The 23559-nt window shown below is 41.2% G+C and overlaps 2 protein-coding genes across 2 annotated transcripts in view; one reads left to right on the top strand and one right to left on the bottom strand.

Annotated features, from left to right (window-relative positions):
• IGSF10 (immunoglobulin superfamily member 10) overlaps positions 1-3167 on the top strand; it is a gene marked incomplete at its 3' end in the record, with an annotated part of 34106 nt that extends 30939 nt beyond the window's left edge. The window contains exon 6 of the mRNA XM_080653733.1: positions 1259-3167. Coding sequence (XP_080509859.1) covers positions 1259-3167 — 1909 coding nt within the window. The remainder of the gene's footprint in view (positions 1-1258) is intronic.
• A 49-nt stretch (positions 3168-3216) lies between these two features.
• Positions 3217-23559, bottom strand: part of MED12L (mediator complex subunit 12L) — a 411338-nt gene continuing 390995 nt past the window's right edge. The window contains exons 43-44 of the mRNA XM_080653836.1: positions 9457-9538; positions 3217-7085 (exon numbers count right to left, since the gene is read on the bottom strand). Of these exons, the coding sequence (XP_080509962.1) occupies positions 7033-7085; positions 9457-9538 (135 nt within the window). The 3' untranslated portion in view covers positions 3217-7032. The remainder of the gene's footprint in view (positions 7086-9456; positions 9539-23559) is intronic.

Here is a 23559-nt window from a genome sequence, read left to right as displayed (position 1 = left end):
CAGATTGAAACACACGCGTGCAATTGGCATCAGCGAGAGCTTTATATGTATTGTGCATGTGCGAGTCAACTTAGCCATATATATATATATATATATATATATATATATATAATAAACTTGCTTAATTAGACCTGCTTTCTGAGGTAGCTAAACTTTTTCCAGCCCAGTGAAGCACCCCCAGTTCTCTTTCAGGTAATTGTCAGCAACACAGCAGTAAATATCAACACGAAGCAGATTATTATTGTAGACCACACAGGGAGAACAAAGGGTGAAATATTTAACTGCAGCAGTGTTTGACTATATTCTGCACAGTGAGAAAACCTGAAGTCATTTTCAAGGTCCACCATTTCTTAGTTCTTTTCAGTTGAGTTGTTTCTAAACTTTCTAAATCTCCGTTTTCCAGCTAATAGAAAATAGGATTCCACCGAGTCTTCTAGCTACCTATTCCAGGACTTCTGTGAGGATCAAATGAGATGAGGCATGGGAAAACGCTTCACAGATATTTGGTTAAAGCGTAAAATGTTTCTACCTGGCTATAAAGCAAGTGGTGTTCCTGGGCTGAAGAAACTGCAAGGAGGCTAGTCGCTAGGGAGAGGAAGTGGGCGTTGCTATGTGATGTCATTACCTGACACACATACCCACCGTTTCCGGGATGGCCATAGGGTCTCGGCAGCGTTGGCTGCAATTTGGTGGGCTGTCGCTCTGGGGTGGTGGCAGGGCCTGTGTCCCACTTGGGGGAAGCAGAATGTTGCTTTGTCAGGGCCAGGTCCATGCTGCCATTTCTCTGTAAATGGCCAGTGTACATCACAGCAGCTCCTGCGTGAGCATCTGTCCTCTGGTGGTCAGTGCATGTCATAGCAACCAGTCGGATGGGCAGAGGGACACTTAGCATATTAGCCTTTTATATATATATAGATAATTTGATATGTAAAATGGTCAAAAAGGATGTGTCTGGGACTCCACTATTGATAGCATTCTTCACACTGTTGTAATTTTTAAAAAATTCATCATGTAAAGGAAATTCATTTGAAGTCCATCTGATAAGTACTACTTGTTTGCACTAAATTGTACCTATTCAGTTAGATAATTTTTATCTTTTAGTAACTGGCTTAGAAGACAGTGAATAAGCTAGTCCTGATTTTAATTCTATTGCAACAATTTAAAAAAATATCCATAAAGTTAAATGCCAATAGGACAACTCCTCTATTCCCTGTCCCTTGCTAATAGCTTCACACTTAAATCATTCTTCTCTCCTTAGAATGGGCAGTCGAATTCACGTCTACCCAAATGGGTCCCTGTTTATTGGATCAATAACAGAAAAAGATGGTGGTGACTACTTGTGTGTGGCAAGAAACAAAATAGGGGATGATTTGATACTGATGCATGTTAGCCTAAAGCTGAGACCTGCCAAAATTGATCACAAGCAACATTTTAAAATGCAAGTGTTTCATGGGAAAGACTTCCAAATTGATTGCAAGGCTTCTGGCTCACCAGTGCCCCAGATATCCTGGAGTTTGCCCGATGGAATGGTGATAAATAATGCAACGCAAGCTGATGACAGCAGGCGGCATACCAGGAGGTATACTCTTTTTAACAATGGAACCTTGTACTTCAACAGGGTTGGGGTAGCAGAGGAAGGGGATTATACTTGCTACGCTCAGAACATTGTAGGGAAGGATGAAATGAAGGTCCACCTAACGGTCATAACTGCTGCCCCACGGATCAAGCAGGGTTTCAAGGTCAAACCGAGGGTCAGGGCTGGAGACACAGCTACCTTTGACTGTGAGGTTGTTGGGGAACCCAAACCAAAAGTATTTTGGCTGCTGCCTTCCAGTGATATGATTTCATTCTCAAAAAATAGGTACACATTTCATGCCAACGGGTCTTTGTCCATCAACAACGTCAAACTGCTCGATGCTGGAGAGTATGTGTGTGTGGCCCAGAATCCCAGTGGGGATGACACCAAAATGTATAAGCTGGAAGTTGTCTCTAGGCCCCCACTAATCAATGGTCTGTATACCAACAAAACTGTCATCAAAGCCACCGCCGTGAGGCATTCCAAAAAGCACTTTGATTGCAGAGCTGAAGGGACACCATCTCCCCAAGTCATGTGGATCATGCCAGACAACATCTTCCTTACTGCCCCATACTATGGAAGTAGAATCACAGTCCATAAAAACGGAACCTTGGAGATTAGGAATGTGAGGCATTCAGATTCAGCCGAGTTTACCTGCGTGGCTCAGAATGAAGGAGGAGAGAGTGTGCTGGTAGTACAGCTGGAAGTACTGGAAATGCTGAGAAGACCAACATTCAGAAATCCATTTAATGAAAAAATATTTGCCCAGGTTGGAAAACCCACAGCATTGAACTGCTCTGTTGATGGAAACCCACTACCTGAAATAATCTGGATTTTACCAAATGGCACACGATTTTCCAGGGGACCACAAAATCCTCAGTACCAGATAGCAAGCAACGGTTCTTTTGTGATTTATAAAACAACTCGGGATGACGCAGGAAAATACCGGTGTGGGGCAAGGAACAAAGTTGGCTATATTGAGAAATTAATTGTATTAGAAATTGGCCAGAAGCCAGTTATTCTTACCAATGCATTGAGAACAGTTTATGGCATCAGAGGGGACCCTCTCTCATTGCACTGTGTGTCAGATGGAAGCCCTAAGCCAGATATCAAGTGGACTGTACCAAGTGGTCATATAATAGACAGGCCTCAAATTAGTGGAAAATACATATTGCATGAAAATGGCACTTTAGTCATCAAAGAAGCAACAACTTATGACAGAGGAAACTATATCTGTAAGGCTCAAAACAGTGTTGGCCATGCACTGGTTACTGTTCCAGTATTGGTTGTAGCCTACCCTCCCCGAATTACAAATCGCCCACCCAGGAGCATCCTCGCAAGGACAGGGGCAGCCGTTCAGCTCCACTGTGTGGCCCTGGGAGTCCCCAAGCCAGAAATCACCTGGGAGATGCCTGACCACTCCCTGCTATCAATGGAAAATAAAGGGAGGACACATGGGACTGAGCTTTTCCACCCACAAGGCACCCTATTCATTCAGAACCCTCAAAGCTCAGATTCCGGGATATATAAGTGCACAGCAAAGAACGCACTTGGTAGTGATTTTGCAACAACTTATGTGCAAGTGATCTGACATAAAATAACATTTCTTGAATAGTCAACATCTGGACAGTTTACTTTTTTGGAAGAAGTTTAATCAAAGGCAGCCATAGGCATGTAAATGAATTTAAATACATTTACAATGTTAAATTTATCATGGACATGCAAAAAAAGACGTGTAAATATATGCATTATGAACTGATACTGATTTCTTTAATGGATCTCAAAACAAATTTTTAACTTAAGGCACTTTTATTTTGCCAACAAATAACAATGAACATTAAGAGAAAACTATCCACTATAAAACAACAAATGGTTAATGTACCTGAATTCTTCATTAAATTGTCTTTTTAAAAAAAATTATCAGTTCCCTAGTGTCCACCTTCTGTCAATGTTACAGGCATGGCACTGACAACAGACAATGGAAAAGATTAAATTTTTAATCTTGATGTAAATTTGCCATTTTGATGTATAAATATTTTGTGGTTGGTTTATAAATATTTTACTAAAGCCTACAGAAAATAAGCACATAACTGTTTTGATGATGATTTACTGTCTTGTGCACACTGAAGTTTTTCATAGATGGGGAATACAAGGATGTTTTAATGACTGAATTTAAAAAGAAATGCATGTTGTTTTCCAACATGTAAAAAGCAACTCAATATCTGTACATAAAAAACGTGAAAAGGGAGTTGATTACATCCTTGTCTAAATAAATCCACTAAAAATGTTTTAAAAATACAATGAAACTTCTTTATAGCTTCGAAATCCAGCTCAGATACCCTGGTTTGGACCTGTCACAAGGAAAAGTTTCTGAGAAGGAACCATTGCTTTATGAGCATTTATTTTCATTAAATAGGAATCCTTTATGCAACAGGTAAGTGTTTAGGAAAGCTCTAGATCTAATCATATAATGAAGTTTCACTGTACTTAAAATTTCTTCAACTGTACCCAAAATGTGCCTTTTGTAATTTACTGAATTTATTTATATTACATGCTTAATTCAACCGAATTAATTTGGGGGAACATTATGATTCATCTTTTCTAATTATAGAGGCTGGGATTTTCCAATGTAATTTCTCCAGCATTTATTCAAATATTTGCCTATTATTTAAGAAGAATTATAGGAGCCTTAATAAGATAAAAAAGAAAATGCCATAGGTCTTGCTCAGATATCTCAGTACCCAAACCGAGAGCTATGTCAGCCCCCACCAATCATCTGAGATATATGGAGGAGCTCACTTCATTGTGTTTTCATCACACCCTCTTTCAGCTGGCCCCACCTAAGAGGTGACTGATTGCTGCTACCTCTGAGGTTGGGATCCCATGGCTGAAATAACTCATAGGATATTCATTCTTACAGTGATCTTCTACTTCTGGGCCAAGAGGAGTAAGTAACATGACAAATGCATCTCTACTAGGAACAAGCCTACAGTGGAAATGGCATGTCTAAGGGCTTCTTATGTCTAACTCCATTCTATTTCAAGGTCTTATATTTAACAGGGTGGGGGTTCCCATTTTTCCTAAGATAATTTCTTCTATTTCATGAAACAAATTACTAGCCTCTGTCAAAGAACAGGACTTTCCCTTGTGATCATTTAATGCAAATTAATGCATTTGCTAAAAAAAGAAACCTCTCAGGATAGAGGGTTAAGTGGGAGTTACTATGATGAGACTAAAGTTTCCAGTTGCCATTTTATTATGCATAGGGAGAAACCAGTTTTAGTTTTTTCCTCAACTTTCCATAGAATCTTGGAAGCCTTACCATGACTTAGCTTCCCCACTTAAAAAGGACACACAACAAAAACGTACACCCACAGCCTTCAAGTGCAAATGATTAATAAATTAATTTCAGTAAGTTCTGCAAAATATAAAGTGCATACAAATGCTATGCAGTTATAACACTCATTCTTGAAACAGTATTACTGCTGTTTGCAATACTGAGCTACAAAAATATATGGTTCCAACAGAAAACTGAGATTTTAAATGCCAATAATTCTCAAAAGGAAAGAAAATGACAATCGGGGTGGAAAATGACTCTCTCTGGGCACAGCATTCATTGTTCAGTTGTCTAGCCAAGGCAGTCATTATACAGATATGCTACTTGAAGAAAAATAAATCATGGACTCTAAAGATGATTCTTGGGGGGGGGGGGGGGGGGGAAAGCAGCCTGATATATAAAACCAGCTGAAATGTAAAGATGCATCCTCTGAAAGCAGGTTGAATATGTTAATCTAGTGAAAAGAATGGTCCTTCATGTTTTGGCAAAGTCTTTTCCAGCCCAAAGTAAACATGAAATGAGCAGGCTGGAGTAAACTGGTTTCACAGTGTACAAAGCAGTTCACAGGGATGCTGCCACAGCAAAGTAAGCGGACATACATTTGAGGTCATTTGCATGAGTCAAACTTTGCAATGAGTAACTCACCTAGGAAGATATAAATTATTTATATAATGCTTTGCAAAGGAAGTGATCTACTAAAGTTGTACTAGTTACATTCAAAAGAAAGTAGTTCTACATGGTTTGCTCATTATAGACAAATCTATTCACAGTATGTGCAACTACATAACATGTGAAATCATATGGCAAAAGGAAATGAATTAACGCAGAACATGGGAAAATATCCCTCATATGTTTTTAAATGCCCTGCAATTTTCACATTCAAAATTTTATGCATCTAAATCTAAAAAAATATTATATGGAATACTTTTAAATTACACAAACTGATAAGTTACTGTATTTTTTTACTCTAATAGGAGCAAATTACCACATACTTGAACAAAGTTAAAATAGTTACTATTTCTTTATAATAAATTTGATGTATAATTTACTTTACTTGTGCTTTTTGCACCAATTTATAAATACAGTATATGCAATACACAACCGATTTGAAAATCAACATTAATAATTAAATTCAAAATAGCAAATACTTACCATACAAAATAAACAGCAAATACATCTTTTATGAAAACCAGAGCTTTCTGGACTAGGGGCCAAATTCTCTGGAAACCATGTCAAGTTTGAGCACTGTGGAATCTCATGCCAGCTGTGAGATTCTTTTTCTCCAGTTGGCATAAGATTCAGAAGAACCAAAACTGGACACAGTCATTTTTGCCAAAACTGGCAATAAATAATGGGACAATTCCACCATGGTTTGTTGGGGCCTTTAGTATTTCCATGTTTTACCTTCACAGAGACTCTGGTCAACGGCCTTGCTACTGAAAACAAATTTGAGTACAACTACTTCCAGCAGGCTTCCACCTTCTTAGGGCATCGCTCATAGAAGCCCTGGGTTAAGTTCTTGGTCTAAGAAGTTTAAGTACTAAGCAACAATCTGTTTCAGCACCTTTTGACCACAACAAAAGCAAAGAAAAACCCTATATAAATAAGAACAAAGTTTATAAAGTGCTTATGAAGTTACAAATATTTCAAATTAAAGTGATGCGAATAAATGTCCATTTCACCATCAAAGGTGAATGCAGAATAAAAGGGTCACTTTTCTGTCAAGAACTGACATGACTTTCAAATCAGTAGTTTGGTCCAGCACAGTTTGAAAAGAAAAAAACTTCATTAATGAATATATAAATATATTATATTTACCATAATTCATTCTTTCTATGAGATTCAAAAAAAGCACCAATATCAAAAAGTCTGCTACCAAACTCTCTCTGGAGTAGGCTTGCATGATCCACATTTTTAAACCTATTTTAAAGCTGAAAGCAACAAAACAAAACCACGCCTCCTCCTTTGCTTTTTGTTTAAACAAGTGTAGCATAAAACATAAAAAAACTTCAAAGAATTGAAATAACAAAGGGACATTTCTAAAGATGACTAATGCATTAAATTTGATTTCTGTTTTTCAGTGCAAACATAAAACTTCATGTCTTGTCCTCTTCCAGACTCAGAAGTGTGAAGGGTGTCCATAGGGAGTCACTCCTTGCTGTGGCTGGTTACCTAAGGAGAAAAAGAAATACAAATAAAATTGTAGATGCAAAATTATGCCACAGATAGATGCCACTCCCTTGTCCCTTCTCAATAGCAGCGTGACTGGCCAGGAGCACAGCGCTGGCCTGGAGCTCCCCCAGTGGCAGAGTGTAAACACTGCAGTTAAATTCATTCCTCAGCGGGCCCAGCTCACCTGAGTCCCACACCTGCAGGCACAAGGCTCAGACGAGGGTATTGGTCTCTATCTCTGAACGGAGAAACAACTCAATACTGACTTACGAAAGGACTCTAAGTATCACAAAACATTGAAAGTGCTCACAATTTTTATAAAAACACACCAATAGTTCTGCTTTAACATGCACATTAGGAGATGAGAAAAGTAGCTTGAAAAATAGTAGGTACAAAGAAAGAAACAGGATGAAAACAGCCACTGCTCGCACAACTCTTGTGGGACTGTTCAATACAGAGGCCTGTTCTCCAGGCGTGATAGAAAAGGAACCCTCTGGAGGGTGCAGTGGCAGCTCAGCTTAGTTGTCATTATTCAACCAAGGAGGTGGCAGAGTGTGCACCCGCCTTCGGAGCACTGCAGGCTCGGTTCAGACCAAGCAATAAAGCGAGTCATAACCTTTTTTTGGTGGAGGCTCTTGCCTTCAGTTTGTCAACCTGTGAAGCTCAGTAAAGCTCAGCGCAAGGAAACAGGGTAGGCCTGTGTGGTGATGCGGCAGCTCCGGGAAGGGCCGTCTGAGCTCTGCCCCAGCTTGTCCCTTACTGTCAGCTGAAGAACGTTGGGCAGAGGAGTCATGACCTTATCCCTTAGCTGTTTTCTCATCTATAACTGGAACAGTGACAGTATCTAACCTCATGGGGTGGTTTAGGAATTAAGTGAATGGATACATGTGAAGTCACAGTGTGCCTGGGTCCGAGAAAGTGCTCCATAAAGGATGGCTGGTCGGGGGGCGAGGGCATAGACGGGAGAAATGGTGATGGAAAAAATAAGATAATTTTTTTTTAAAGCTGCATTTCATGAGCTCTGGGAAACTGGAAATAAGAGGAGATGTGCTCCCTAAATAGGTACTACTATATGAAAATCACTGGTACATATTTCTAAACATTGGGAAAAAATGTAAAACAAACACATTGGTCTTGTCCTTAAAATGATGTTGTTTATTTAGCCATGTAAAAATATGACCTCCAGAATTAACAGAGCAATGATATTTTAACCACATGTTTGTTGCGTAGACCCCACCTATTAATAGCAGCTGGAAAAGAGGATTGACTTACACAATTCAACTGAAATTAAATGAGGCTATAAAAGGAAAATATTTTTAAAGGGGAAAAAAAGGTCTTGGTTATGTCCCGGGAAAGACACCAGGTACAGGAGGGGTATCTCCCCTGCAGGGATCAGCAGCCAGGCCGAAAAGCCAGATGAAACCAAGCTGCCTGCCCTCAGTGGGAAACTGGCCGCTTCCTCACAGCACCCCACCCGTTGCAGGGCTACTCAGGACAGGCTGCTCAACTCTGCACCCCAGAAGCACGTAACCCGGGAAGGACCAGGAGAACCTGCTCCTCTCCTCACTCCATGGATGAGAAACCACATGATCCAGATAACGGTGGTAGAATTGGCACCAGATTTAGGTCCCCTGACTTTCAGGCCAATACTCTGCACCAGAGGGCTGGCTCCCGTTGCTAATAAATTTCCTGCGCTTGCCGCCAACACAGGGTGATAGAGTCATGGGAGCTCCCTGCTGGCGTCCACACGAAGGAGCTGAGTGGTTGAGTGGTATGCACTCTAGAGGCAGCACCATTAAAAACATCAGCCCACACAGCAGGTGGGACCACCAGGAAGAACTGCCGTGCCTCGCTGCCTGTGGTGGTACAGGTCTGATGTGTCTGAGTTGTTGTCAGGAAGGGTAGGATGGTGCAGTGGTGAAAACAGCCACCTCCCTGTGACCAGGAGATAGGTCTAATGATGGCCTCCCTCTGTCTATGACCTTGGGGAGGTCACCTAACTTCCTCCATCAGTACACTTGAGGGCATCCACTGAGTTGCTCTCTAAACCTTCCAGCTTTATAAAAAGGGCACCTGCAGCTCCACAGGGGTCCCCAAATGAAAAGAAATATTTCCAGGTTCAGCTGAAAGCAACAGAAAAACATCTTCACTGAACTAAAACAAACAAACAAAAAAGATTGGGGTTTTTCTAGGAAAGTAGCATTCAAACCAAAACAAATAAAAAAGAAACCACCTTAACACCGTAGACTAAACAAAGATGAAATGGTATCAAGGAAGACTGCAGTTTTTGAGGAGCCAGCCCTTGTGTTTTGCTTGTGTGCCTGTTTTCAGTGTCCCAGGAATCATCTGTCCCGGCCAGAGGGGTACTTACTGGAGAGCTGCTTCTGGAGCTGCCGCACCAGGGCAGCCGTCTGCTGCTGCTGCTGTGTCTGCTGCAAGCCTTGCCTGGGAAACTGCAATGTGACAGGAGAAAGAGGGAGTCAGCCCGGGGTGCTCATCAAGACACAGAGACTGACTCCCAGGGCCAGACAGTCTTCAACTACTCCAGGACAAAGGTGCCAGGCCAGAATGTGTTCACTGATTTTCACCTACATCCTGGCATCCAACTAGTGACCATCTGAAGTGCCCAATCCACTTAAAAGTCCTCTCCACGTGGTTACTTGGCATTTATTTGAAGAGTCCTGATGAAGGAGTTCATCCTCCAGCAGTGAGCCGGTGGCTCAAATGTCCTTCTTATCTCTCCCTTCATCAACTGGCATATTTTAGTATCACCATATTAGATACCATTTTCATTGGCAAAATGCAAGCTTTCGGTCAGGGCATCTGTTCAAGCACCAAAGGCCCTGCATGAATGGCAGGATTGTGCGGAGGCAGAGCAGGCCCTAGGTCTGGACTCTCAGGACTGAGCCTCCCACTGGATGGAGGAGAAAGGTCCACTACTCTCAGTGTTGGCTGGTCTGGGCTGGGCACCAAGGGTGCAAACTCTGAGGAGGTGCTCACTTCCAGGGCCGTGCTAGTACAGGCACAGATGAGGGCCCATATGCCCTGGTTCTGTCCATTAAGTTGATACAAGAAATTGTGGTGGTTCTTCTAGAGGAAAAAAATTCTGTCCGGTAGAAGTGAAATCACTTTAGACTAAAATCACTGGTAGTGCTGATTTACTTTTCCCTTAACCTTTAAATTTCAGACTGTCGAGCTTTTCTTCCTTTTCGTGCCTGCCTTCTCTCCCTCTTCCCCTTCCCTCCACCTGGCCTTTTACTGCTGTGACAGAGGACGTGTTCTGCTGCAAGGCCATCTTGACATGTACACATCAGAACTGTGCTGGCTATTTCTCACTCACCTCCACAGGCCACACCCCACCCCCTGGGGGCCTGTCACCAGCCTCCTGGATGGAGTGTGGCCAGGCAGCCCCTTACCTCTTACGTCTAGATGGGGAGGCGCAGCCCCTGGAGACTGCAGGGCAGGAGCAGGGTATAGTTGGAAGGGAGCAGAGTCCAGTTTTGTTTTTGCCAGTTTCCTTCAGGATAGGTCTCTGCTGGTGGAACACATCTCTCTCTGGGAAGGCCACAGCTCCTGCCAGCGGCCCTCTCCTTTTCTCTCCTTCTTGCACCATGGCCACAGAGCCCAGAGGGTGTAACTGCTTCTGGCCTGGGGCCCTTCGTCATGCCTGGTTTCCCTTAACCTACCCATACCTCTGTAAACAGTCTTTTTTAAAAACTCAATTACCCAATATGAGTGAAATATACATTTCCTCCTCAGAGCTTGCTGCTATGGCTGAAAATAGCCCAGGATTATATTTAAGGTTGCCCAATTTAGCAAATGAAAATATGGAACACCCAGCTAAATGTCAATTTCAGATAAACAACACTTTTATTTTTTTTAGTTCTAAGTATGTCCCAAATACTGCATGAGACACATATCGCATTTAGTGTATGCCCCATACAATATTTGGAACATAATTCTAGAGTTATTCATTGTTTACCTAAAGCTGAAATTAATTTATCTCGCAACCCTAATTACAGGGCATCACTGGGTTGATTTTGTTAAAGCTGAATATTTCACACAACACCTGGTCCACCTATTTCTCTCCCACTGGACTGTGACTGACTTAAAGACTTGGGCTTGTCTGTTAATGTATCCCTAGTATCCAGCAGTGCCAGGCACAGAGTAGGTGCTCAGAAAAAATGGACAGAATGACTAACTGTAAGTGCCTTTAATTTCCAAACCTGCCTAGTAACAAGAAAGATGCACCTCCACCAATGTTACTATTTTCCCCAGCACATGGAAGGAAAAGAGCAGCTGGCCACTTTCCCCCACTGCGCAAATCAAGAGGGAAAAGAAAAAATCCATCTTTCAGTAATGTGAAACGTTCATAAAATATGAAGTAATTTCTTTTCTATTCAGTGGTTTCTATGCTTATTTGGAAATAGACCCTATTTCTTTAACAAAAGCTAATATGGTTGTATGTGTGAGGCAGTGTTCTAGACAGCACCTGTATACATGAGCCCAGCTAACCCTGAAAGGATAATACCACCCTCAGTCTCTCACACAAACCCTGGGCATGTGTGTTATGAAATTCAGTACACATATGATTTACTATGAAACATTCACAATACATAGACCAAGCAAACATTTTAAATCTCTGCAGCAAAACACACAAACAGTCATATCAGATAAAACAAATAAAAAGAGCTTCACGTCCCTTCAGGTCAGAGGTCAGCTTTCATTACCAAATTAATCAGGTCAGGCTTACCTGTTCAATGAGTTATAAATAAAATTTCCATTCTCACAGGTGTCTGAATTTTGGGAATGAATATAAGAAATTGTGAAGCTTTTTTTCCCCCCCAATGGAGGAAGTGGAGGCTTTGAGGGGTGAAGTCACTTGTCCATGATCCCTGTAAATTTTGGGGCTGGAATTCAGACTAATCTAACTGAGTCAGAGCTCATGATCCTAACCACAATCTAGTGCTGTCCTTAATTGGAACATTAGTTTCCAAATATTAATTTATTTGAATATAATCACATATTCTAAATGGTTGGCTGCAAATATGTCTAATCTTATTAGCTGATTAAGGTACATAACACATAAACATTTAACATTTGCTCATTCAACAAACACTTAGCTGCCTTCTCTACATTCGTTTAAAGTCTGCTTCAAGAGGAGTACTTTTTAGAATGAAACACTGTAATGATCTCCTCAGATTTTTTTTTTTTTTTTTTTGAGCCAAGGCAGTAACTACATCCCTGAAAACTAGTGCTTGTGCACAAGCACCCAGGAACACATGTGGGTGCATATGTATGTTGGAGAATGGTGGGTGGCCCACTGGTGGCCTTAAGAGATAATATCCCTAGGGGGACCCCAAGACTCTGTTGGGATGCCTACAAGGTCAAACCCATTTTCATAATACTAAGAAATTATTTGCGTTTTCACTCATTTTCTCACGAGTGTACTATGCAGTTTTCCAGAGGATAATGTGTGATACTGCAACAAAATGAATGCCTTTTTAACTCAGACATTGAAGTTTTCAAAACTGTAAAACAATGTCATTCTCATTAATTTTTTAGTTTGAAATATACACCCATTTTTCATTAAAAATGTTATTCCTTTTCATATATAATTTTATTTTAGAATTATGAAATATTTTTAATATTTGTTTTAATTTCTAGTAAATACTGATAGACACAAAAGCTTTTGCATGTGAAGGGTTCAGAGGCCAAGAACGCTGAGAGCAGCGGAGGAAGTCCATGGGATGATCTATCATCTCCAGTACTCTCAGCTGTAGTGCTTCACCACATTCCTCTCAAGGCCACCTGGCACTAAATGCAGCTGGCTTTCATTTGTATATGTACATGAGCATGCAAGAGATTGCATGTGCAATTTTCTTGGGAAAAGAAAGAGTGCCACCAGCTCCCCTCAGAAACCCCGTTACTGAGCATTTCAAATCAAGTCACTGAATGTCTCCTGCAAAAGGCTGAGCCCTGTCCATGGCAGAGGAGCATAAAACCACCAGGGGAGATTTAAGGTGTCACCCTCTTGGACTCCTCCCCAGACTTCCTGAATTAGAATTTCTGGGGCTGACAATCTATATTTTGTAAATGGTCCCTCAGGTGATCTGATGCTTGGCTAGATTTTGGAGTCATCCTTGTAGTGAAAGTTGGAACTTTAAATTTACCAAAATAGGTCAGAAAACAGGTCAACTGAAGGCCTACAATGGCCATCTGTGTATGTTTAATCTTCCTGTTGGAATGTAATGAACAAACAGGGAAAGGTCTCTCTGAACTCCATCCATTCAGGAGCTGATGATGGTTTCTCCCACCTGTCCCTCTGCAGATGTTAATCCTCCCAGAACATTTTCCCTTTCATCCTGTCCTGCACTCTCAAAAAGACCACAGCCTTCAACAACAGGCTCCAGTTGCCAGCCACGCCCTCAGGCATCTGCAGAGTGAATCAGTGCTCTTGTGCCTGGGCACTGTGATGCCCTTATTACCAACAAGGCGGTTGGCTCTCCCCTCCCTCACACTTTGAGGAGGGGTGGAGCTGTGCTATGCTCTCACTGCAACCACAGAGCACAGGCTTGATGATCTCCATCAAGTGGAATAGGTCAACAAGGCACATTCACTCTCCAGTAAACACGTTGTCTCCTGAAATAAAAAGAATATATTAAGAAGTATTTTGGCCCTGGCTGAGTAGCTCAGTTGGTTGGAGTGTACTCCAATACACCAAAAGGTTGTGGGTTTGATCCCCAGTCAAGTCACATGTGGGAGGCAACTGATCAGTTTCTCACATTGATGTTTCTCTCTCTCTCTCTCTCTCTCTCTCTCTCTCTCTCTCTCTCCCTCCCTCTCTCTAAAAATCAAGTAAAAAAAAAAAAGTACCCTGTTTTGTAATTTGACTGTGGAAAGTATCTGTTGGGATTGGCTCCAATCAAGGAAGAACTATGCATTTTCTACTAACCTATTTAATGATGCAAGTGTCAAGAGAACCACAATTCACTGATTCACTTATTCTCATCCCTAACTGTGAACATTTGTAATGAATAAACTTGTACTAGTGAGAGAAAAATATTTTGACACTTCACATATGCAAGTAGAGAATTGATAGTGTCAGTTTCAAAGATGATTTTTGTATTTAAAGTGTCTGGCTTAAATATTTAATGGTACAGATTTTGAACTTTGTAAGAACAAATTTACTTTAAAAAGAACTTGCTCTAGCTTTGTGACCTTGTGTACTTTTCAAATAAAATTAAGAAAGTAGTTTTCTGCAATAAATAAATAAATACATAAATAAATAAATAAATAAATAAATAAATAAATAAATAAATAAAATAAAAATAAAGTTTAAAAAATCACCAAAAACATATCCTTGGGTGAGGATTGAAAAAAAATTTTTTTAAATATATTTTTAATGATTTCAGAGAGGAAGGGAGAGGGAGAGAGAGAGAGAGAAACATCAATGATGAGAATCATTGATTGGCTGCCTCTTGCATGCCTCCCACCGGGGATCAAGCCCGCAACCCCAGGCATGTGCCCTTGAACGGAATGGAACCTGGGACCCTTTGGTCCGCAGGCCAATGCTCTATCCACTGAGCCAAACCAGCTAGGGCTGAAAAAAAAATTTTTGTTTATGTATATTCTGCCTGATCTCTAAATGTCTATTTTGACAACACACATTTATTCAAGAATATTAAATTTTTGCTCAACTGTTACTAAAGGAAATGCATCATTAACTAATAATTTCTATTTAATTGAATCTTTTTGTCTGGCAAAGCGTCTTCCTTGGGGCTGTCCTGGCAGCAGAAGCAGACCCCGACTGGTCACCTAGCGGCAGGGATGCTGCGGATAGCGATGCACCTGCCTCACAGCGGGTTTGGTTACCTTGCCCTCCGAACTGTGTTCTTCTTTACTTAAGGGCACTGTGTGGAGTTTCTTCCTTCATTGCTATGACATTCAACAAATCATTCGACAATGCTCACGCAGATCCAAGCACTTCTCTGGGTTCAGGAACTCAAACACTGTCCCTGCCTCCTGGCCGCTACAAGGTTCTTGCTGGAGCAACAACCTGTGAGCACATTATTGGTGAGCAGAAGCACAAAGCACCAAGGAAACCTTTATTTCCAACCTGCTCTGCCACTTGACAGAGACCACAGAGAGTCTGCAGGTCCTCGGATGAATGGAGTGTAGTCCTTCACGGGCACCAGACCCCGCAGAGACCGCAGCCCTGCACAGGCTCCTCCGCCTAGCCAGGCGCCTCCGCGGGCACCCGCAGCGGCAACCAGCGGCCGTGGAGTTTACAGTGTTTAGTACGCATTTATCTGCAAGATAACTAGCAACCTGCATGCAGTCATTTTTTTTTATCTGCACACCATCAGTTCTTTAGTAAAAAAGGAAATATATCAAATTTATCTGTCTTGTTAATAAAAATCTCTCGAGGATATTTTCCCCAACTTCTTTCTATAAATATTACACCACCTTTTCCTTCATAATGAAAAGAAAAATCCAAATTCAAGCAAAGAAAGGCAACATGGTTCACTAACTTTCTCTGGACCTGATTTTCTTCATTTGAAAAGGAGAATAATATTATCTAAATTCTGAAAAATTTCTCAATTTCTCAAAATGGAACATAATTTTTTTGAGGAAGACTATATGACAATTTCACACATGATCTTTGACTAAAAGTTAATGCAATTGTTTAAGTAACTATTATGCATATCTTTAAAAGGCATCAATTCAGTATAATAAGATAACAACACAAGGATGAGTCAATTTAAAAAGCCACGTTTTTAAAGCTTTCTGTTAACATATTTTCCAGGCCACACACCTAGGATAACTGCATTTAATATGAAAAGAAATGACATAGCAGAATGGGTTAAACATTATTTTCTTTAAAGCTGGAAGTAGCTTTAAAGAAAATCATGGCCTGTTAACATCTGATTAAGAGTTAATTTAATCACAACAACTCATAAGTTTTAAAAGTATCTTTCAAGTTAAGAACTATAATTAGACCCAAACTAGAGGCCACGTGTAATATTCCAGCAAAGGCACCCCGTCTCTTTCTCGATGCTCTTCTTCCACAGAAAAGTGATTGTAGAAGAAATGACAGACAATACAGGATTTCCTAGATTTAATCTGTGAGCACCAGCTTTTCTTACAGAAGAGCTTGATTTTCTGATGACACTTCTTGAAAAAGTGCCCATTCTGTTCTGTTAGTTTTGACTCCTGGTGCACTTTTTACAGCAGAGGTGGACCTGCCTAGATGGGTGCTGCAGCTGCCATTCATTATCCTACCAGTCCCAGCTGCTCTTGGTCACCAGGAGAGCAGACCAACAAGGGGACAGTCAACAGCAGTGAACAATGGTGTCTTTCCATGCTCATTGCGCCCACCCTCCCCGTCAGGTGTCCCAAACTTGTATTTCTCTTCACCTGGTATGGATTGAATTACCACCTCCCCCAAACACAGGGTAGTGTCCTAACGCTCAGTTCCTCACAATGCAACCTTATTTGGAGAAAGGATCTTTAAAGAGGTAATCAACTTAAAATGAGGTCATGAGGGTGGGATCGGATCTTTTTCATCTCCTTATGTAAAAGAGAAATTTCAAAACAAACACATTTATTGTGAACAACCCATGAGAAGATGAAGGCAGGGATTGGAGTGATGTTTCTATAAAACAAGGAATGTCCAACATTGTCAGCAAATCACCAGGAGCGAGGGGAGAGGCACAGGACAGATTCTCTCTCACAGCCCTCAAAAGGAGCCAACCCTGCCAACACCTTAATCTTGGACTTCTAGCCTCCAGAACCCGGAGACAATGCATTTCTGGGCTTAATCCACCCCGTGTGTGGTACTTTGTTACGGCACCCTTCGCAAACTCATCCAACCTCTCAGCTCTTCTACTGCTCTCCATTGACACGCCGTTCTAAGCATCTGGTGGCAGAGGATGTACTGGGCTCTTCATTAGTGCGCTCCAGAACCTCTGGCACAGTGCTGGCCTCCACTGTATGTACTGAATAAGCGCATGTTGAATTAAATTGTGAATGTCACCATGTAGTGGTGGGGCAAGTCATGGGGATGGAGGTGGCTGTGTGTCCCCCACCACTTCTCCCCTGAGACAGCATGACTCAGAACCCCAAATGCGCCAGAGCTGGCTTCTCTTTAACAGTCTGCTCACTGCTCCGTCTCCAGCAAGGAAAGAAACAGAGAACGAAGAGCACTGACTAGCCAGGAATGAGAATCAGATATGCTGAAGATGTTCATAATAAAAATAAACATATTTAGAAGGCATATAATAAATCTTAGTGGAACTAATAAGGATCGAGTCTACAATTCAGGCATGTGCACTGACCAGGAATTGAATCGTGACCTCCTGGTTCATAGGCTGATGCTTGACCATTGAGCCACACCGGCCAGGTTAGAAGTACTATTTTTGAAATTGAAAACAATCTAAATGTTTGACTGTAGGTGGGATGGTTAAGCAAATTCTAGCAGAGCAATACAAAAAAAAAAAAAAAAAAAAAAAAAAAAGAACCTACTGTGGAGTTCACTATTCATTAAGATTGCTGTAATGGAATTCTATGTTTCTCTGGAATTACTTTCCTATGAACACAATGAGGGGCAATCGTGTGCTGTGTTCTGATAACCCTGCACAATCCCTGGGATAGAAATGTTTTAAGCCAGTGAGTGAAATACAACCTAATACAATAAAAAACTTCAATACTGTCTTAGAAGTCAAAATTGAATAAGTTTAACATATATTCTTCACACAAAATAAATTCATTAAGTACTTATGACACTATTAGGTGAGTAAGGATATTAAATTCCCTTATATTCAATATGCTTTAATCCTAGTGTAAAAGGGAGATCATCTCCTCTCATTCTCCATAAGCTCATCCTCTGCTTCAAATTATAATTAAGAAGTGTAAACACAAATCTCCCACATCCCTATAGATTTAACTTTGTGATAGAGTCAGATTTTTTTTTTAATATATTTTATTGATTTTTTACAGGGAGGAAGGGAGAGGGATAGAGAGTTAGAAACATCGATGAGAGAGAAACATCGATCAGCTGCCTCCTGCACACTCCCCACCGGGGATGTGCCTGCAACCAAGGTACATGCCCTTGACCGGAATCGAACCTGGGAGCCTTGAGTCCGAAGGCTGACACTCTATCCACTGAGCCAAACCGGCTAGGGCCAGATTTTTTTTTTACTCTATCCAAAATAACTATTATATTCCAGGTACTTGATATTAATATTCATATGTGCTTATTAATATTCATATGTAGAATGATTCTCTAAGGATTTATGCCCTTAATATCTTATATATTTCCCATATACTGTATTATATTATAAACCAAGTAAACTAGTAATCAGTGGATAAAAGGCCAGAGAAAGACTAATGAATATACTCTTAATGTTTGCTTAACTGTAGATGTCAATCCAATTCAAATTTTTTAATAAAATGACTAGTTTATAAGGACATGTACCTATACATTAAAGTAAACATTTTTGAAAAGTAGAACTCTGAGGATGGCAGTTAAACATATGTGTGACTAAATAGACAGATTTTAAATACACAAAAGTACATAGATTCAATGTAAATAAACTTAAATACTTAGGTTAAATGTATGTATAAATTTTCCTTGTGAGACATATATATGTGCTTATTTCATATGTAAGATCTTTATTTACATATATAAATCAAAGGTTGAAAAAAGTTAAAAATGTACAATTATCATATTGTTATATACTCAAAAGCAATAAAATCAGTCCTACATTTAATGTCTGTCTTTGTTAAAATAGGTATTGTTTGACCATAGCCTATTAGCAATGGCTAGCCAAAAAAAGTTATAATTCGCATATTAATGGGTTCCTTATAATTGTTAGTCAAGTACTCATATATGAATTTGCATTAATCTCTAAGAAGGTATAATTCTATTATATTCATCTCCCCACCCCCCGTTCTTTACATAATCTGTGCTGCTAACATGAACATTACAGCATAATAAGTCTTTGTTTTAAATTAGGAAGAAAAAAAGGCTAAGGATTTGCCAGGTTAACATTAAATACTCCAAATTTGTCAACCTGACAAAATTTGTATTTCTTGGCTTTCTGTCGAAACTAGAGGCTCAGTGTATGAAATTCGTGCACAGGTACGGTCCCTAGCAGCTGCTGGCTGCCAGCTGGGGCCTCCCTTCCCCACCTCCTTTTCCTGACTGCTGGCTGCCAGCCGGGGCCTCCCTTCCCCACCTCCTTTTCCTGACTGCTGGCTGCCAGCTGGGGCCTTCCTTCCTTCCGCGCCATCCCCTGGTGGTCAGCACACGTCATAGCGAGTGATCAAAATCCCAGCTGGTCGAACTCCCAAAGGGACACTTTGCATATTAGACTTTTATATATATAGATAACCCTGGCAGGGTAGCTCATTTGGTTGGTGTGTCATCCAGATATACCAAGGTTGCCAGTTCCATCCCCGATGAGGGCACATATAATAATCAAACAATGAATGCATCTCTCTCTCTCCACCCCCCAAGCCCCTCTCTAAAATCAATCAATAAATAAAAAATTTAAAAAATGTATTTTATTGTTGATGTCAGAGATGAAGGGAGAGGGAGATAGAAACATCAATGATGACAGAGAATCATCAATTGGCTGCGTCCTGCACATCCCCTACTGGGGACCAAGCCTACAACCTGGGTATGTGCCCTTGACCGGAATTGAACCAGGACCTTTCAGTCCATGGGCTGAAGCTCTATCCACTGAGCCAAACCAACAAGGGCAATAAATAAATTTAAAAAAAATACCACCAGAATGTTTTGTTGCATACAAAAAGAAAAGATAAGGGCTATTTTAAGCTTTTTTACTGCCTCATATACTAATACTAGTGGCCAGTGCACGAATTCATTCACATTGAAAGGAAATTAATTAGAAGAAATATTTTAATATCGCTATGCGCCCTTTCTCTATAATAGAAGTGTCAACCAAATTCATGATCAACGATGACAGACTGAAACACATGCATGCGATTGGTGCCAGCAAGAGCTTTATATGTATTGTGCATGCGCTAATCAACTTAGCCTTTTATATATATATAGAATAAACTTGCTTAATTAGACCTGCTTTCTGATTTAACTAAACTTTTTCCAGCCCAGTGAAGCACCCCGACTTCTCTTTCAGGTAATTGTCAGCAACACAGCAGTAAATATCAACACAAAGCAGGTTATTATTGTAGATCACACAGGGAGAACAAAGGGTGAGATATTTAACTGTAGCAGTGTTTGACTATTTTCTGTGCAGTGAGAAAACCTAAAGTCATTTTCAAGTTCCACCATTTCTTACTTCTTTTCAGTTGGGTCAAATTTCTAAACTTTCTAAATCTCCATTTTCTGGCTAATGAAAAAAAAAAAATAGGATTCCACCGAGTCTCCTATCTACCTACTCCAGGACTTCTGTGAGGATCAAATGAGATGAGGCATGGGAAAACGCTTCACAGATATTTGGTTAAAGTGTGAAATGTTTGCACCTGGCTATAAAGCAGGTCATGTTCCTGGGCTGAAGAAACTGCAAGGAGGCTAGTCATCGCTAGGGAGAGGAGGCCAGACGTTGCTATGTGACGTCATTACCCGGCACCCACAGCCACCATTTCCAGGCTGGGCTGGGCTGTGGGCTGCATTTTGCACCATGGGGTCTGGGCAGCATTGTCTGCGATTTGGAGGGCTGTCGCTCCGGGGTGGTGGCGGGGCCTGTGTCCCACTTGGGGGAAGCTGAGTGTTGCTTTGTGGGCGCCAGGTCTGCGGTGCCACTTCTCTGTGCACGTCACAGCAGCTCCTGCATTGAGCGCCTGCTCCCTGGTGATCAGTGTGTGTCATAGCGACTGGTCAGATGGTTGGACACTTAGCATATTAGCCTTTTATATATATATAGATGCCTAGTAAAAAGTTAATTAAATTGCCAAATTTAGTCTAATTGAAGCCATCTACAACTCCAGAATACTGGATCAAGATGGAGAAAGAATTTAAGGTATTTTTAGTAGTTGCCCATTTTAAATTCAAGGAGTCAAATATTAGGCTTCTTATTTATTTATTTTTTATTTTTTTGTTAATCCTCACCCAAGGATATTTTTCCATTGATTTATAGGAAGATTGGAAGAGAGAGGGAAAGAGAGAGAAGCATTGATGTGAGAGAAACATATTGATTGGTTGCCTCCTACTGAGCCCTGACCAGGGCCCAGGCCAGGGAGGAGCCTCAACCAAGGTATGGGCCCTTGACTGGTATCGAACCTGGGACCCTTTGGTCCACAGACCGATACTCTCTCTGCAGACCGGCCAAGGCTAGGCTTCAAATTAGAAACACAGTTTAGGGATGAATAGATAGAGAAATCTCAAAGGGAAAGCTCTTCTTTAAAATAGAATACCATATGTTAATCACAGAAAAAATAATAGAATTAGCAAATCATCATTTTTTCCCTGCCCATGTGAAAAAAATTTAAGCAAGAATACTTTAATTTATGCTGATACTAGTATGTAAAGTCTAGTAAGTAAAAGAACAACTAGATTATATAAAACATACCCATAAATTATTTTTTAATTTCAAAAGGAAAATAACTTTCTAGTTAAGAAATCTATTGGATCACCTAAACAAAGAGATGAAAGTAATACTACCAATAATGTTTATCCTAATGTGATGCACTGAGAAAGACACAATGTCTCCTCTGTGATATTCCCACCAAAAAGGTATAATCTGAAACTAATCATGAAACATCAGACAAATCAAATCGAGTAACATTCTACAAAATCCTAGGAACCTCAAAAAGAAATTTCAATGTAATGTGTGAAGACCAAAATAAAACAAACAAACAAACAAACAAAAAAACCCCCTGCACATTTGCAAGATGAAAAGTGAGTAACAGAGTGATCCTAGACCAGGAAAAAAGCTGCAATAAGGACATAAATAGTATTATTGGTGCAACTGGCACAATTTGCAAAAGATGTATAGATTGTAGTCCATAAATGTTGTCAATTTCCTGGTTTTAATTGTACCAAGTTTTTTTTGTAGGACAATATCCTTGTTGTTAAAAAAACACACACAAGTATTTAGAGTAAAGGGGCATGAAATTCCAACTTTTAAAGTATACAAATTAGGAAACAAATGTGTGTGTGTGCTTAGAGAATAATAAAACAAATGTGGCGAGAGAACCAAGATGGCAGCATAGGTAAATGCCTGTACTTGCTGCCTCCCACAACCACATCAAAATTACAACTAAAATACAAAACAACTATCATCCAGAACTGCGGGAAAGCTGGCTGGTTGGAAGTACTACAACTAGAGAGGTTAAGAAGAAAGCACATTGAGACTGGTAGGAGGTGCGGAGGTGCAGAACGAACTGGTCCAGCACCTGGATGTGCCGCTTTTTTAATTGGAGGGAGATCGCCTTTGTGGAGGCTGCCTGGAGGAGCAAGGAGTCCCAGCCTCACACCAGACCCTCAGTCCAGGGTCCCAGAGCTGGGGGAAGAAGTCCCTATGGGCAGTAAGAACTATGGGCTGTAAAAATCAGTGTGGATTGGGGGCTGAGTGACACACAGGCTGCTGGAGACCCAGCTGCTCCTCTTAAAAGGCCGGCACCATGAACTGAATTTACAAGTTCCCACTTTCTCTGAGCTCCAGTGCCAGGCGAGGCTCTGGGGGACCCAGACACATATGGGGAGAAACTGGACTGTCTGGCACTGGGGCAGGAACTTGGGGGTGGCTTTCTTCCAGACGGAGGTGCTCGCAGTGGTCATTGTTCCCATGCTGGGACCTCCTCTGTGCAGGGCTGACTGGCAGCCATTTATGTTTGCTCCACCCTGGTGATTCCCTGAGACCCCGCCCCACCCAATTTACAACCCCACCCAAGCTGTGCGCAGCTGCTTTTGCATATGAATGGTCTGTCCTTTCTCAGGTGAAAACTATGTCAAACAAGCTGCAGCTGGGTCAGGAAGCTGCAAACCTATCAAAAAAAGGCCCAAAACACCAGCACCAGCACCAGCCTGCCTTGCTTCACAGCTGGGCCTCATCTGGGCACTTCCAAACCCAATACAAAGAGGAGGAATCTGCAGATCTCTCTGTAGCTCCTGCTGGGTGGCCCCAGACAGTGGCCGACTTTACATCTCCCTGGAGACCCAAGAGCCAGTGTACCCAGTGGTCGGTGTGAGACCATACCAGATTACAACTCTTCACATCCATAAGAGATACACTCAAGGGGCAGACTCAGTGAGCACCAAAGCCTAACTGAAGCAAGTCCTGCTCCATAAGGGTGTCTCCTGCACAGCAGCTCTCTCACTGCAGTCGCAGCTGGCCCCCACAGCCAATTGGCCTGAAGGTCAATTCCTCCTAGTGACACCAATAGCAATCAAGGCTCAACTACAACAAAACTGTGCACACAGCACATAAAGGGGTGCACCAACAGTGTCCATCTCAAGTGATTGGGGAGGCTGAGCCACTGGGCC

This window comes from Plecotus auritus (assembly GCF_963455305.1).
Source record: "Plecotus auritus genome assembly, chromosome: 2".
NCBI classification, from domain to species: domain Eukaryota; kingdom Metazoa; phylum Chordata; class Mammalia; order Chiroptera; family Vespertilionidae; genus Plecotus; species Plecotus auritus.
The sequence above is the reverse complement of the archived record's forward strand: the minus strand, read 5'-3'. Positions and strand labels throughout refer to the sequence as shown.